Source organism: Fistularia commersonii, chromosome 11 (genome assembly GCF_037954325.1).
Source record: "Fistularia commersonii isolate RoL2024-O1a breed Wild chromosome 11, RoL_Fcom_v1.0, whole genome shotgun sequence".
NCBI lineage: Eukaryota > Metazoa > Chordata > Actinopteri > Syngnathiformes > Fistulariidae > Fistularia > Fistularia commersonii.
This window is the reverse complement of record NC_141294.1, coordinates 11,133,723-11,146,978: the sequence shown is the minus strand read 5'-3', so window position 1 is coordinate 11,146,978 and position 13,256 is coordinate 11,133,723. Positions and strand designations below refer to the sequence as shown.

The window sequence follows — 13,256 nt, the reverse complement described above, 5'->3', positions numbered from 1 at the left end:
GGAGCTATTTTGTCAGGTGGTTTATGCCACGAGTGGGGTCACCCAAGGCAAACAGGTCCTGGGTGAGGGACCAGACAAAGCATGGCTTAAGAAGACCCCACATGACAAAAAAGATGAACGGACCTGGTTTTCCCATGCCTACATGCATTCCAGCCTTACTGGAGCCAAGCCCTGGGACAGGGCATATCAGTGCCTGGTGGCCGGGTCTGCACCAACGGGGCTTGGCTGGGCTCACCCTGAAACAGCAACATGGGTCCCCCTGTCCGTGGATTCACCGATCACAGGAGGGACCATCAGGGTCAGGTGCAATGTGAGTTGGTCAGTGGCCAGACCAGGACCTTGGTGGTCAATAGAAGCTGGATCGAGTAACATGTAATGTCACCTCACTGGCGGGGAAGGAGCCTCAGCTAGTGCTGGAGGCAGAGAGGGGCCTACTAGATATAGTCGGACTCACCTCAGTGCACGGCTACATCTCTGGAAACAGGCCTCTTGGGAGGGGTTGTACTCTTTTCCACTCTGGAGTTGCCCCCAATGAGAGGCGCCAGGCAGGCGTTGGCATATTGATTGCCTCCACGTCTCGGTACCAGCATGTTGGGGTTCAACCTGATGGACAAGTGGGTAGCCTCCCTTCACCTTTGGTTTGGGGGGAAGGGTTCTGACTGCTGTGTGTGCTTATGCAACCAACAGCCGTTAAGACGACCCACACTTTTTGGGTTCCCAAGAGAGGCTGATAGAGAGCACTCCTGTTTGGGGCTCCGTCATTTACTGGGAGACTCCAATGCTCACGTGAGCAGCAGCAGTGAGACCTGGAAAGGCGTGATCAGGAGGAACTTGAGCAGTGTTCCGTTACTGGCCTTCTGTGGTTGTCATGGACTGTCCATAATGAACACCATGTTCAGACATAAAGGTGTGCACATGTGCACACTTTAGGCCGCAGTTCAATTATCCACTTTGTGGTCGTATCATTGAACCTAAGGCTGCATATTCTCAATACTCGGGCGAAGAAAGGGGCGGACCTGTCAACTGGTCATCACTTGGTGGTGAGCTGGCTCAGATGGTGGTGGAGGATGCTGGTCAGTCTTAGCAGACCCAAATCCATTGTGATGGTCTGTTGGGAACGTCTGGCAGAGTCCTCTGCCACAAAGAGTTTTAACTCCCACCCCTGGCAGAGCTTCAACCATGTCCGACTTCTGGGGGAGGTAGTCTGAGAGGACCATGTTCCGTGCCACCATTGTTGAGACAGCAGACCGGGAAGTGTCTGTAGGGTGGTCAGTGCCCGTCGAGGCTGTAACCCCTGAACCTATTGGTGGACCCAATGGTAAAGGATGCCGTCAAGCTGAAGAAGGAGTCCTACTGAGCTTTTCTGGCCCGTGGGGTTCTGGAGGCAACTGACAGGTACCGGCAGGCCAATTGGCATGCAGCCAAGGCAAAAACTTGGGCAAGGGAGGAGTTTGATGAGGCCATGGACAGCAACTTTTGGAAGGTGCCAAGGAGATTTTGCTTTGCCATCTGGCGGCCCGGAAGGAGGAAGTATGCTGTCAACACCATGTTCAGTTGAGATTGTGGGCTGCTGGGCTGGGGTTCCTTAAGGCTCTGGATGTTGTGGGGCTGTCAAGGAGATCGAAAGGAGGATCGTTGCAGCATCAGCAATGATTTGGACTCTGCACCAGTCTCTCCTGGTGAAGAAAGAGCTAAGCCAAAAGGAGAAGCTCCCACTTTACTGGATAATCTATGTTCTTACCCTAATCTATGGTCATAAGCTGTGGGTTATGACAAAAGGAACAAGGTCCCGGATACAAGCAGCTGAAATTAGCTTTCCCTGTAGGGTGTCCGGGCTCTCCCTTAGAGATAGGCTGAGGAGCTTGGCCCTCTAGGAGAGGCTTTGAGTACAGTCAGTCCTCCTCCACATGGAGGGGTGTCAAATGAGGTGGCTTGAGTATTTGGTTAGGATGGGATGCACAACAAGCCATTCTGTTTTTTTGAGCACAACGAGCACAGTGGTATTAAATCTGCAAATAAATTAATTAATTAAAGGCATTAAAGGCATTAAGTGAAACTTTGACTTAAACTTCTATTAAGTTTTATTTACATTTGTTTGATTTTATGTGTTACATGGTTATTTGTCTGTGATTTTTACATTTTTAGGTTGAAAACATCTTTGGATAACATCTCGCTGTTAAATTATCCACTGATTCAGATTTGATTTTTTAGACAAATAAAAAAAAATCCTCTCCCAAAAACTGGGAGGAAAAAAAACTTTCAGCGATACCCCTGGTTCAAGAGGTCCAATCTATTTCTTCAAAAAAAATATCTGAGCTTGTTATAGACATAGATGTCTCTACAATTAATTGTCACAGTTTATGTCAACCTGAATACAAGCTTTTGGTGTGAATGTCATACAGATGAAAAAGCGGGTACGAGCATATGAATTCCCAATGCGCAGAAGGTTAACATCTAGCGGTTTCTCTACACTTACACTCATGACTTTAAATGTAGGCACAGATCTGTGCGTTTTATAGTGAGTTAAAAACTGGCCGATTTTACTTACTGGCTCTGCATCGCTCAAGGCTATGCCTCTGGCTATTTTTCCTCCCCCCTCCACCCTCTACTTACAGCTGGAATATACTTTAGATCACTTTGTCCTCTACCTAGAGAAACTTTCTAACAGGCTATTTACTTTTATAGACCGCACAAATCTATTTCTTCCTGTCACACAGCCAAAGATCCTTTTTTTGTCCCATTGACTTTAGGAGTTTTGTCCACTGATGTGTTTTTTGAAACACACCAGGGGAAAAATAGTTGCTTTCAAGAAAAATGCCTGCATAATGATGTTTTTCTACATTTTATCCCATTAAAGAAGAAACGTGGTCACTGTGATGGTACCTCAGGCGAGCCCGAGCACATATGCATTGAGAAATGGATACATAAACGCATACAAAAAGGGCTGGCACCTTAACATTGGATAATGCAGTGAAGCTTCGCCTGCAGCCGTTATCTTCAAAGTGGCAGAGAGACGCTCCAGGGGCCGGAGTGTCCTGTCTCTGACCTGCAGTGGCTGACTGCACAGACAGACCCCGCTGCTTTGTGTGAAGCCCGGCCAGGTGAAAAGCATGGGCCTGGTTTTGGACAGAGATTCCACAGCAATGACTGCATGTTTGAGGATCATTTGTGTCTTTCCCAGAACCTCAAAATATGCTTTTGCAATGCCACCTTGGCATTCAAACAAGAGGTGTCACATGTAAGTTACTGAATTGTCTGTGGCTACCTATTTCATAGTAATAGATAACAGTGAGATGAGATGGCACAATATGTATTTAATTCGTGAAACCTGTTGTTATTCCCATTATTCCCTTGATCCATTATTCTCTGAGGATCAAGGCAACAAGACACTGTTTTTTAATTTCTTTTGGATATAAACTTTTATCTCTCCATCATATTTATGTACTCAGCATTGGTGGTGACAACAGCCCTTTGTGGAACCAGGGAGTGCCAAAAAAAAATATAGTCATTGGTCCAAGTAGAAATTTGGTCGTTCCTATCGTCCCTTTTGGCCAAGCTCTAAGAATCGTTCTGGTCTAAACCTAACCCTGAGCCTGAAATACTCTTCTCCAGGGGAACTGAAAAGTTTGCATCGGCACAGGCAGTAAGGGACAGAGGTAGGGACTGGTTTGACGCAAAAGTCTGTGATGTGTATCTTAAACACTATGCTCAAAAACAAACCACAGCGAAGAAGAGGAGGAAGACACAACATGAAGAGCGAGGTTGCCTCAGCAATCATGTTTCTGCATAGCGGGAACAATTACCATGAACTATTAGAAGTGTTTGCATTTTCTCCACAAACTGCGTTGCACTGTGAAAACTCCTGCCATTAGCAAACCCCTACTTATTTTGGGCAAAATGTTTATTTTCTGCTGCAAGCCCTGTAAATCCACCTGTGGATCAGGCCAAGCCAGAAGGGCTTGGACCTCTTCATTGGTCCACTCCTCGAGAATAACAGCTATCCAGTGACCACAATAGATTGTAAAAGTCAGGCACTGAAGTTGTCAAGAAATATTTGGTAATGAGCCTGGCTTGTGAGTTATACCAATCACCAAGCACCTGCGCCATGTAGGAACTAAAATGAATCTTGGATCTGTGGTCCATGGTTGTCCAAAGACAAGAAAAAGCGGCATGGTTCCAAAGAAAGTTCTAGGAACTGCAAAAAGTTCTGACAGTGCAAAAAGGGCTTATGTTGTCATGTTCAGGAGACAGGGTAGACATACGCAGTAAAAAAAACAAAATATAATACCTTTAAAACCATAAAACCACGTGTGTTGTGAAAACAGACTCTTTTTTTCCCCTCAAGTTCATTCCACCATAGGTTGTTACGTAAGATGCATCATGCAATGAACATCAACGGAGCCAAACAATTCTGAAAGCAGTTTCAAGGCATCTACGCAGAGAGGAAGCTACAGTTTGGGTCAAAGAGAAGGTCCTTGATGTGTCACTGCTCTTCAATACCATCCTGGGACAATATTCAAACTTATTTCAGCATCTCTTCTTATTACTGGGGTGAATTTCTCAGAACATCCAGTCATCTGATGCGTCTTATATAAGCTTGTTTATCTTTAATTTCTGACAAGAGACAGTTCGCTAAATACAATACAAGAACAAAAAGGAGGCAGCGTCAGAAATTGACGAACGGAGGGACACGTTCACACTTCTATGATCATGTGTGTCAGTAACGGCGCCGGAAGCCCCCGGAGATTCGCTTTCAAAAACACAACCGACTAAATTCTTGTTTGAGTCGAGGCGCTGCGCTGTTTGGTTTTCTACCTCTTTCAAGTTGCTCTTTGCTCCCTGATTGAATCAATGTTTTATGCTTTGTTATGTATTCTGACTGTGCGAGCAGTGCATCCAAGTCTTTATAAAACTCTAGCCTTAAGGACCTGTGAGGAGAGTTCAAGCTCAGAGACCAGGCAGCTGTCTCCAACTTGTTGGAACTCAAGAGTTGAACTATGTGGTCACTGAATGGATTGACAGGGGGAGGCATTGCCTACCCTCCACTAAAGGTTGCATCAGCTCCATCTTGTGAATAATGCAGAATCATGAATAAACATAGATCAATGTGGTGCAGCAATGTAAAGTAAGTTCCCGCCCCGTGTCTTTTCTTCATCACCCCTTTGTCCATTATTTATCCACTCTATCTCCTGTGCTCTCCACACAGAAACACTTATTTCTTTCTTTCCAATCCTGCAAGAGCCGCCCAAAATTTTCCCATTTCTCCGTCACTCACTCTTCACCCCTTTTCTTTCCCAGTCAGGCCGTGGCAGAGGCAGACATTGTAGTGCTGCGGTGTTGCTATGTGTCAGTGTGGGCGAGTCAGCTCTGCCTTCACTATCAGCTCAATAGCAGCTTGGGTTTCCTCAAAGGCAGCGATCCAGCCAGCACAAAGCCTGCCCACTGGGAATAGACCCACAAAAGAGAAAGGGGCTGCTCAGCTTCTTTGCTCTCCTCCGTATGAAGCGGCTTGCCTCCACCACCTCCTATAAATAATACAACGCTGCCTTAACAAAAAGAAGCCTTGCCCTCCTACCACAAGCCCCTGCCTACATCTATCCTATCCATCTATACGCTCCTCTTTTTGCTTCTTTAACGCCCCAAAATCTCATTTTGCGGGAGTTGGGGGTGCATAGGCTCACAAAACAATTAAAAATGGCGTTGGATTATACAAAATTACAATGTGAGGAGATTAGATTACACTTCTTTCAGATTGGCTGGGAAGCTCCGGAAAGATTTCAAAGGTAATATTTGGTCAATTCAATGTGAAATACGGGTTAGCGGTTTACCTATTTGTATAACAATGTAATAAAATAGATTATTAAGCAGAAAATTGTGTGCTGAGCCATTGAGGGTTGTGTGTGAATATTAATTTTGATAAAGTTTATTCCGGATGGTGAGGTGGATGGTTATCTGGTTAGAGCAAAGATACAGTATCTGCTAAGCAGTGACGTGCAGTCAGTAGAGGCAGGGGAGGCCGGACCTCACCCATCATCATGGAGGGGAATAATTAAGAGAAGACCAACGCCTGAGCTAACAGGTTTATTTCAGACTACGGGACAGAAGGCCCGGTCTTCTCAAACAGAGTGGCACACGAAAAGTTTGGCTGTGTGAATGTCCAGTAAGAAACTGCCTTTTCTGCTTTTCCTGCATTCTTTTCTCAACTTTTGACAATGTCTGGAGTCAGATAGGATATTGTGACCTGAAGAATCTGCAAAGAAGCCTGAGCGGTCAGCCACTCACATTCAAAGTCAAATCGCGCTAAATACGATTGGGATTTCCAGGATAGACTTGGCTTTGAATGAACAGCAAAGACTCAACATCAGCATCCACAATGCTAAGCTAAAGGAAAACCGAGAGATTTTGAAAGATCTCATCAATGCCACCTGCTTTCTCACCAAACAGTAGCTGGCATTTCGTGAAAATGATGAAAGTTCAGGCTCTGCTAACTGTGGCAACCATGTTGAACTCCTGCATGCTTTTGCTGAGAAAGATGACATTCTAGCTAGACATTTGGAGACATCCACTGTATTTTCTGGCTTGTCAAATAGAATACAGAACGATTTAATCGAAGCTGTCGCTGATGTCATTAGAAATGACATTAAAAAGGAGATTTGTTGCTGTAGAAGTAGATGAGACCAAAGATGTTACAAACCAAGCTCAGATTTCGGTCATATTACGGTATGCTGCTACATCTGAAGCAGGCTGTGAGGTGAAGGAAGTGTTTTTGGGCATCGACGACTTGAGTGAGGACAGATGCACTCCGGCTGAGTATGTCCTGCGAGTGTTGGAGAACTATAGCTATACTGAAAAGCTTGTAGCTCAGACTTATGATGGGGCCACTGTAATGGCCTCAGAACTTAATGGCGTGCAAGATAAAATTAAAGAAAAAGTGCCCGAAGCCATGTTTATGCACTGTTACGCACACAAGCTGAACTTGGTGCTCTTGCATTCAGTAAAGTGCATGCCCGAATGTCGCAAGTTTTTTAACATAGCTGAGCGCACTCATTTGTTGGATGATGTTGTCAATCGCCGTTTACCCTGGGCAGCACTAACTAGACGGAGCTCTAACTCTAGGCTGCTGCAGACAATTAGCATGCACCAAAATGATCTGCTCACGTTATTTCATGTTATTATGGAAAATTCTAAAGTAGAAATATGTAATTAGCAAACTAAAGTCAAATGATTTTTTTTTTAATTATTCATAGATAATTATAGTTGCAAATGTATTTATTTCACAGACAGATCCTACGTAGTCTATCAGACTTCCTGTGTTTGTGATTTGCAATTTGAATAATGCTGAAACCATCTTGTCAATCCGCAGTCAGGGGAGTGTCCAATCAGAGCAAAGACGATCACAAATAGATATACAAGACCACCGGGGATATTCTATCACAATATCTGTCTCCCGGGGGTTCTCCGAACTCCTAATAGGATTGTATTCATGGGTTACACAAAGTAGCACAACACATTGTAGATTGGGGCCAGATTTCAGATAAATCACGGTGGCAGAGGGGGATGGGCAACAGTCTCTCAATCTTTTCGCACTTTTGGATGGGAATAACAGATAATAGGTATTTTTGAGCTGCATTGGTGCATCTCTTGTAATTATGATGCAAGTTGCGTGCACTCAAGTTCACTAGCAAACTGTGCAGAGGGAGATGGCGATGCTAACAATGGCAGATTTTGATGCTATTCTGCTTTGTTGAATGGTAACTTTAATACCAAATCCATCTTTACATTTTTAGCCATTACCAAAGACAATAAGTACTGTTGATGATCAATTACAGTCAATTTAAAAAAAAAAACAAAACAAATCTGATGTGTTTTCTACTTAAAAAAGTTAAGTCAAATTGCCTTTGCATAGAGTTTGATCCTGCCGGTTTGCGGTCAATTAGTATTTAAATGTGAATTACAGCCCCATCAATTTGCCCATTCATGTTTGTCCCAGAGAGAGAAAAAAACATTGGCGGGTTTAAACGGCACCACAAAACCCCTAGAGACCCAATGGGAGGGTGATGATGGCAAGATAGGGGAGTGCAGTCTCCCCGGAAAAATCATTACGTGTTCAGCTGCATTGAGATCCGGTGACTTTGAAAGTAGCACATGATTCACAACATTTACCCTCTGAATGGCCCCTATGAAAGAGGCCATTGTCACTAAGGATCTTAAATAAAGTGCTGTTCTGATGTTGTGTTTTTTTCCTTAAACTAAAATAAAAATCCTTGGTTGGGTAAGCCACTCTCAGTGAGTGCATTTCTGAAAACAAGTATCTTCTGGTGCAATCGCCTGGTGTATTAGACCAATATCTGTGCGGTTCGCTCAGCCTCTGGATTTAAGGACCAGACCAGACAAAAGAAGCTGATTTCAATGTAAATGCAGCAGCTGAGAGGACACAGATCTCTCAGTGGGGTGACTTCCACCCTACCATACCTTCAACCCCCCCCCCCCACACACACACACACACACACACACACACACACACACTTGAGCTCTTTTTTTAGGCTCAGAAAAGCCAGAGTTGAACTTAGGGAATCTAACTACACAAGTGTTTTCTTGCCTCGATGCAAACGCTGAGTTGGAGGTCATAACAAGCAGGACCCCCTCGGACACAGACACACAGACACACCCACATACACACACACGCACGCACGGACGGCCTGTGTAACTTTTAATTCAACTGTGGGAATATACGGTGTCTGGGCAATGTCAGGTTTTGTTTTTCATTTTCCACTAGCAACAGTTAAGTAAAGAAATGTAAAAACAAAACAGAACAAAAACCGAAACAAAAAAGCAAAACCATCAAAAGAGGTTACTTCATATAACATTCACAATCACATTCATGAATAGCTTAAACACTTCTCAGTTTATGCTTAAAAATTTATTACATTATGCTTATATTTATACTTTTCTTCTACTTCATCTGGTTCTATTTAGAACAAATTGATTATTTTATTCAAAAACTGCCTCTGCGGTTTTCACTTTAAGCAATACATTTGCAGAGTCATATTCCCGTTGTTTTTGTTGGTATTATAGTAATTGATAGCATTAGACGGGAATTTATTATGGACTGAAGGGTTTTTATTACATCGTACTGAAATCCTATCTTGGAAATCACATGTTGAAAATGTGAACATCTTACTGAGATGACATGTGCGGTCTAAACCCTCCAATATCCTGTCAGTGTGTTTATTTGCACCTGTCTACGATTACTGATCTCATCTGCTTCACAGAGCTCGGAGGCCCTGACTCACAATCCTCAGTCCATCATTAGCCTGTCCATTATCCCTGGGCCTGGCCTTTGCGCTTCTTATTACATGCAAATAGCATTGCATTATCTAAGAAGTGAATAAGACCCCCGTTTCTAAAGAAAAGGGCACCCTCTTCGTCCTTTCAAAGCCATTCCTGCAGCTATTACTGCATTCTCTAAGTCAGGGTAGCCTGGCCTGATCTCATGGTGCCTGTATTGTGGAAAACTAGAGAGTTTGGGTGTTGGAGTGACCTGAAATCCATCAATTCAACAGCTAGTGGTGAAATATGCAGTCATAATGTTCATATGCATGTCTTATTATTATAATAATTGTGGGGAATCAAATTGTGTCAAGGATAAAAAAAGAAAGTCTAAATACCAGCTCAATGGTTTGTATTAAACAGAGCTCAAATACAGATAAGGCAGATCGCTACTACAGCGTCCTGGAAAAAACAAACACCAACACCTGCAACCGCCTAATTTTCACACGGAAAATGTGAGAAGGGATTGGTTGAAGAAGCATTCATTTTTTCGACTTTGAAATGGAACTTTTAAAACTATTCAGCAGCTTAAAGTGACCATAATGAAAATCAGGCCTCTAAAGTGTACATGGACATAGTGGAAACAAGTATAAAACGATCATCAATCATCAATCAATCAACAGTATAGTATTAATGCCGGTACCTTTTATGGAGTCAGTGCTTGCTGCCAGAGGAAGCCTTCCCGTGACTGTTTCTCCGTGCACACACTTGTATGCTGTCTCCGCTCTCAGTCTGCAGCTTGACATTTGGTATGGTAAAGATAGATGACACTGCAATAGTAGGGAGAAAAAAACAAAGCAAAGTATATCTATGTTAGCATTGCAAAAATAACATTTTGTACCATAATCAATTTAAATCAATCCCCACCATTTTATTTATCCAGCAATTTGAATAAAATGTTGTGAATGGCATATGGACAACCACCAATGTCAACACCCATGCTTTATGAAACAGGGTTATACTCAAAAGATCTACACAGTGGCCAATACCTAACCTGCATCCTCTTTGAGGTCAAGAAGCAGTTATGATGCTATCCCATAATGGCAGGCTTCTAAAAGACTGTAAATTCTAACTACCCTTTTTGCAAATGTACATTCATATCTGTTTGGATTTGTACCCAGCTTCTGTTCATATTTAAACATTCTATCTATGAATCTGTCACGTGGCTAAATTCTCCCGTTGAGTATCAAGTTATCATATGGCCAATCAGAAACTAAGAGAGGACTGGACCACACAACACAAAACAATAATCTTATTTGTATTTTGTTCTGCACAGCGCAGGGTCACTGTTTTCAGACAACTGAGACAATAGTTCACAAAAAATTGGCTGCGTGCATGGAGAAATACCATACTGGCTCCAAAACAAATGTTAATGTAGCTATAAAAGGAAAATGGGCCTTCCAAGCAGAGTTGTACACAATAGATGGGAAAATAAAAATTTAGTCAAAAGTAAATTTTGAACAGACAAGGCCAAATCCATTAATGCTACAATGATGTCAAATAAATTAGGATGGTAGGTTTGAGATCCATCGCCGCCTTTTAAGCCCAAACAGCCATTGATGGGAAAAACGTTTAGCATATGTCCCCTGATCTGGGGAGGGCGTCATTCTCCAAAGAAACTGGTCTGGCTTGTATGTAATATAACAGCACAACATACGGATTTTCCTGCTGTTTTTCAGCTATGCGCGAAGTGGTAATAACCATGTGTTTACTAAAGCAGAACATGTACAAAGCCTGTGGACCGGTGACCCAGACATCCCATCATACGATGCCTGTTGTTCCCTGATAATGAGTGTGGAAGCAGATGGAAATGAGCTTGCTGACTTACATGAAAATGCCTCTATCCGTCTAATTTAATTGGATTCCAGACTGCTGATTCGCAGAATGCCTAATTGGTCTGCCATTATCACTATTTAATTATGATTTCCTTTTCATTCCCGCTCATATTAATGTGGCCAGGCTGCAATCAGATTCTTCTTCTTTCCCTTTAAAGAAGGAGCCATGGAAATTTGTGAATGTTTTCCTCGTCAACATGATTTTTTATATTTTTCACTCTTTCTTTCTTTCTTTTTTTTTTTTGGTTTATTTTCCTGTTTTAGAGAGGCAGACTGCATTGAGGCAATTATTTATTGTGAAAATTCCATCTTTAACAAGCAAGTGTGAGTTCATTCTTAGCAAGGCTTGAGCAAAGCACAAATTATTCCTTCAAAGGACTGGGGTTATTCTGTCTTGTAACACCCAATATAAGGCTACTGTAACATAAGATTGTTACACAATTGACACAGAGCTCTGTTTTCTTTATAGGCTTGAATAATCAAGATCCTGCTGACACTCATGTAATAATAAATGCGAAACATAAACTGTTTCTGGCATAACGAAATTGTGGTCACTGATCTCCAATGAATTGAAAAGCATCTTTAAACACAGAACTACTTTAAAGCTGGGAATGGGGCTGCCTCCAAGGTGGCAACAATATCGTATTGCTTTGAGAAACTATTACCCATGGCCAGAAAATGTACTCTTTCTTAGTGGATCACAGATAAGCACCCAGCAGAGATTGTACGCACACACGTGCCACACAAACGACACACGACACAAAAAACAAATTTAATAAATATTAACAGCAATGCGTAATGACAACCCTTTTGTTGCCTTTACTTTACTTTATAGCCAAAAAGAAAAAATCAAAAACACATTATGACATTATACAAGTTTTTTAAGATTTGATTTTTTCGTTTTTCTTTATGAGTATTTTTGTGAAGAGCAGTATGGGGGTTGAACTAAAACATCCATATATAGACATTTACAGTAACATAAAAACAAATGAGTTTGAGCAGGACTGGGCCTCCCTCTTGTTTCTTTTTTTATTCTGGTAATTGTGTTTCTCCAAGCAAACCAGGTGATGATAGAATTGAAGAAATGCCTTTGTCAAGCAGATTTGAGGGTGAGTAAGAGAAGCTGAAGAAAGATGGAGTATTCATCCTTTGAGACAATGACAGCACCTAAGGACTGGTGTTTTCTAAGAGATTGTCATAGGCTATTGAAAGACCCCATAGTAGTAAACTTCTACCTATTCCGGTGACTAAGCTGATACATCTTCGCAGGTTTGTGAAGTAACAATTACAAATACTGCAGCAGAAAAAGCTATCAAAATCATCCTTTATATCAATAAAATACCTTTTGCATCAAAAGCTAATTATTCCTGAGATACATTAATTACAACATTAATTCCCTTGAGGAATTAAAAAAGACCCAATGTCTGGGTTATTTTGCCATAGTTAGTTGTCTCTAAAGATGACATGCAAGGCTGGTTTTAGGAAAAACCTGGACTATCCCCGTGTCCATGTAACTCTCCCTAAAGGGAGCACAGAATTTCCAGCAACCTCAATCCGCTGCCCGTATTTCTCTGATTAAGACAGTGACAGCCACGCAGTCCAAACTCAAGTCTGATGTTTGTACAGAGTTTGAACCAATTGCACTGGATTTGCACAGTTGGTGCAATGTGCTCTTGCATCACTCCCCAGGTCACTTTCACATCCTTGCTTGATATGCAATGTGAATTTCCTATTAAATTCCAACTTATTTCTAACATAAATGTTTACACGTTGGTCACCGCAAGAAGGCAGTCCGCTTGTTACATCAACATAATAGGATTCAAACTGTACAATGAACTCCATCCGTACTATATAGTTACTACATAGAAATACCAAGTAAGCGTAAAATAAATGTGTATATATATAAATATGTATACATACACATTCATTTATATATTTATGGGATAAATATATAATATCTATATATAATAGGATATAATATACATATATATTTATATTTTTTAACATATATTTATGGATTGTACGAGATGCATTTTGGTAATTAATCAATCAATTAATTAATGATATATATATATATATATATATATAATT

The 13,256-nt window shown here is 41.8% G+C and overlaps 1 protein-coding gene across 3 annotated transcripts in view; it reads right to left on the bottom strand.

Annotated features, from left to right (window-relative positions):
• The window catches only part of cdk14 (cyclin dependent kinase 14), a 166,510-nt gene that overhangs the window by 37,880 nt on the left and 115,374 nt on the right, over positions 1–13,256 (bottom strand). For all 3 annotated transcript variants that reach the window (XM_086154908.1, XM_086154906.1, XM_086154907.1), the window contains one exon: positions 9,974–10,100. In XM_086154908.1, the coding sequence (XP_086011034.1) occupies positions 9,985–10,100 (116 nt within the window). In that variant the 3' untranslated portion in view covers positions 9,974–9,984. The remainder of the gene's footprint in view (positions 1–9,973; positions 10,101–13,256) is intronic.